Source organism: Pseudophryne corroboree, chromosome 3, assembly GCF_028390025.1.
Source record: "Pseudophryne corroboree isolate aPseCor3 chromosome 3, aPseCor3.hap2, whole genome shotgun sequence".
In the NCBI taxonomy this organism is placed as follows: domain Eukaryota; kingdom Metazoa; phylum Chordata; class Amphibia; order Anura; family Myobatrachidae; genus Pseudophryne; species Pseudophryne corroboree.
The window spans coordinates 511,468,072-511,471,936 of record NC_086446.1 but is presented as its reverse complement, the minus strand read 5'-3'; the positions used below and the strand labels follow the sequence as shown (position 1 = coordinate 511,471,936).

General features: G+C 43.0%; 1 protein-coding gene across 1 annotated transcript; it reads right to left on the bottom strand.

Moving 5' to 3' along the window:
* Nucleotides 1-1,008: 1,008 nt before the first annotated feature.
* Nucleotides 1,009-2,517, bottom strand: LOC135057322 (E3 ubiquitin-protein ligase TRIM39-like). Its single transcript, XM_063963212.1, has one exon. The coding sequence runs from the start codon at nt 2,515-2,517 to the stop codon at nt 1,009-1,011; it is 1,509 nt and encodes a 502-aa protein (XP_063819282.1).
* Nucleotides 2,518-3,865: the final 1,348 nt, after the last annotated feature.

Sequence of the window (3,865 nt, the reverse complement as noted above, 5' to 3'; positions counted from 1 at the left end):
TTCCCCACCTGCAGTGTAGCATGGTTTTGGCCAGGTGAGTGCTTTTTTGCTTTGCTTATGAACCCGAATTAGGACCATAATACAGCTTTCTCAGACATACTGTATATGTGTTTAGTTGTCAGACTGCATATATTCACAATTGCAGTACTCATTTTAGGTTAGAATGCATTGTTCTTATTCTGTTGCTCCTCTCTGTCAGTCTCCACATTGGATTTGGTAAAATACATGGGGCCAATATAAAATACTTCTCCTAACATATAAGGCAGGCATGTCCAAACTGCGGCCCTCCAGCTGTTGTGAAACTACATATCCCAGCGTGCCCTGACACAGTTTTGCTGTCAGAGAATGCTAAAGCTGTGTCAGGGCATGCTGGGATGTGTAGTTTCTCAACAGCTGGAGGGCCGCAGTTTGGACATGCCTGATATAAGGCCTTCAGCAATTCTACACCAACATACATCTCCTCCCTAGTCTCATCCACACCTGCTCCCATTGCCGCACACTGGACTTTTGTCACATACACCCAACTCTGAAGAAGAAGAAGAGGGTAAAATTGTTTATTTTGATGCCATTACAAAAGGAAGTTATTTTCAGATTAATTTAAATGTAACAAAATGTTAATATTGCTCTGATACATAACATATAAAGGGGAAGATGTATCAAACCTTCAAGAGAGATAAAGTTTGCCCACATTAACCAGTCAGGTTCTAACTATAATTGTATTAACTGTGCTAGATGAAGGATAACTAAAAGCTGGTTACTATGGCTAACTTCACTTTATTTCTCCTGTAAGTTTGATACATTTCTCCCACAGTGTCTCCATTCCCTTTAGGTAGAGTCAGTTTACCCTTGGAACAGTAACAAACAGGATAAGAGTCCACAAACCTTACCTCATTGCTTCTGCCCATTGTCATTCCTTTTTTCCAATTTTGTTTAAATGAAAACAAATCTCATTGTATTGTCCACTGAAGAGAACTATTTCACAAATCCCTATGCAGGGGTACGTCCCCACTAACTACTTATTCTTACCCATCCGGCATATACACTAAGTGCCAGATGAAGAGGCTCTATGAACGTGGCAGTGAAGGTGTGTAAGTGTCTTATTGGGTGACATAGCTCATAAAAACATAGGTGGCCAGCATCATAGTCCAGATATATGCCTAATCTCTGACACAAAGGCTTTTGTAGTACAGGGATTACTTTTCTGTCATGAATAACAAAATATAGATTAAAATATCTGCACAGACCCCATGACTTAGTATTGTATCCAATGACTGAGTGATAACCTTTCCTAGCGATACTGGGATAGGACACGCCTACTCTCCAGTGCCCAGTCTCACAAGTCTCTAATTCCCAGTAATAGTGTCCTGAGGAGAAACTCCTGGAGCTTACAACTTGAGTATACTGAAATCTTTCTGCGGTGTTGGGTCGATTCTGGTTTATCGCTGATCCTGTTGCACTTTTCAAGTCATCTGATAGACATATGTCATTAGAAGCTGTGTTTTCATTTAGTACTATGTCTGGTGCCTGCTGGACATAGAACCCCCTTTTCACACAAGTGACAATACTCGATAAAGCAGTGTGTAAAGTCACTGATATCAGACCCTCATCCAGACCTTTTATAGCGTTTAGCTCAGTGTCTTTATTACGTCCTCTCTCTGTCTCCGCAAAGTCATCTTTGACCGACTTCCATCCCTGGAAGATAGTCATTGGATCAGTCATATTACACAGCTCCTCAATGAGGCTCATCTTTCTACACAGCTCATCCTTCTTTATTTCCAACTGCCGAATCAGATCAGAGAATGAGAGTGAAATCTGCTCTTCCTGCCTGGATATATTACTCAGTACTCTCTTCTCTAGGTCATCTAGTTGTGCTCGGGTGTCTGTGAAAAGTCCAGCCACTCTCTCTGTCACAATGGCTGCTTTTTCTTGTACTTCCCTTCTGCGCTCCTGTAAACTCTGTACTCGTTCCTCTGTCTCCTCTCTCTTTGCGCTCAGTTTCGCCAGGACATTTCTCAGTTTTTTTCCCCTCTCCTCTGATGCCTTATTCAGCTTTTCCCCCTGAGGAGCTTCATGTTCTTCTGACAAACTGCAGGCTACAGAGACACAAGTAGCATCTCCCAAGCTGTTATTCATGACGATTTTCTTCTTACAGCATAAAACATTAGGTTCAGGTAAGACATGTTCTTCTGACTTATTGTGTACTCCCAGGTGATTCTCACACAGATAGGCTTTGCAGTGTAGACAGGCTATAACAGCAGGTACAGGAGAGTGAATGCAGTAAGCACAGAGAATATCAGTCCTGTCACACAGTGAGTGGCCTCTCTCCAGTGCAGGATACTCCTGAATATCTGCTCTGCAGTCAGGACAGGTAGAAATTCCAGACCCTTCCTGTGTATCCAGCACATTCGGAATACAGGCCCAGCAGAAGTTATGTCCACAGCTCAGGACTATAGGATCCGTACAGACATCTAGGCAGATGGAGCAGATCAGATTTTCTTTCAGATCAGCAGACGCCATCATTAGAAATATTGCAGACAAACTGTAAATGTCTCAAATATCTAGTGGAGCTAGTTTTACCGTATTCCAATTCTGGGTGAGTCTGAACTGTCAGTCAGACCTCACCTTAATGAGTTCTTATTAACCAGCTATGTCCCTTTTGCAGTATGTTAGGTGCAATTACATTCAAAAGTCACAATCATTGTGCTCTAGAAGGTCTGACATACGATGCAGAAAGCATTCTTGTCATCTCTATACATAACATAGATCATGGTTACTAATTTACTGTTCTACCTCTGCACAGTACAAAATGCTGTTGACTGATACACAATAGACATAACATCAGGTTTCTCTGCATTGAGCCAGTAATCCCAATTTGGGATGTTTGTTGCCCTGAAACGCAGTGTCCCATGCTGGCTGATATCTTCTAGCCCCCTATTTGAAGGCTTGATGACAACACCGTCTGTATAATGTACCAGTGTGTTGCAGCATACAGTTAGCAGTTCCTGAAATACGGATACTAACTTAGACCATCTCATTCAATATCTTTATTTACACCTCCAACATTTTACACTACTGCACAAATCGCATATATGCAGTTGTAACAAAGTAATCAACACAATCTTTCACCTTTCTCTATAAAGCTCACTTCTTAGTTGCAAATGGGCAGTTTTAATATGCAAATTACCAATTTTCTTTCGACAGGGATAATCACAGTGCTCAAAGTTTGCTAGTCTGAAACGACCACCTTCACTTATTTAACCCCACCTAGACCATGGTTGTCAGGCACTATCTAATGGGTGCAGTCAGGCCTCAGTCTGCGAGCTGTGATTGGCTCGTGTCTGGCGCCAATTTAAATATGCAATGGAGGGCTCTGTGTGGGGGGGGGGGGGTGAAGGAGCAGTGTGGGGAGGTGTGCTGTTAAGGGTTCTGACTGTTCTGTGATTTGAGAGATTAACTGTGCTGTAATGGGTGAGGGGCAGGGTTGGAATGACGCACAGGGGTAGACCGGAAACCCGCGGTGGGCCCCACTGCCTGCGGGCCCACCTCCTCCTCTGGTTCCAGACTGTGCACTCGAATCATACATTATACATATGTTACATTATACTGCACAGGACTATCATGTATTTTCTACAGTGCATTGCTGTTATGGTACATTATTATGCATGCACTAGCAGTATTTACAATAAATATTTCTCAAGCGGCACAGACTATTCACTCGCTAATGCAGCGTTTTTCAACCACTGTGCCACGGCATTCCTCGGGTGTGCTGGCTGAGAAGCAGAGACAGGCTTGCCAGTGCTCAGCTGTCATGACTCTGGAAGCTGAGAGCAAGAGAGGTAAGTGAAGGAAATCCTCATACCTCACT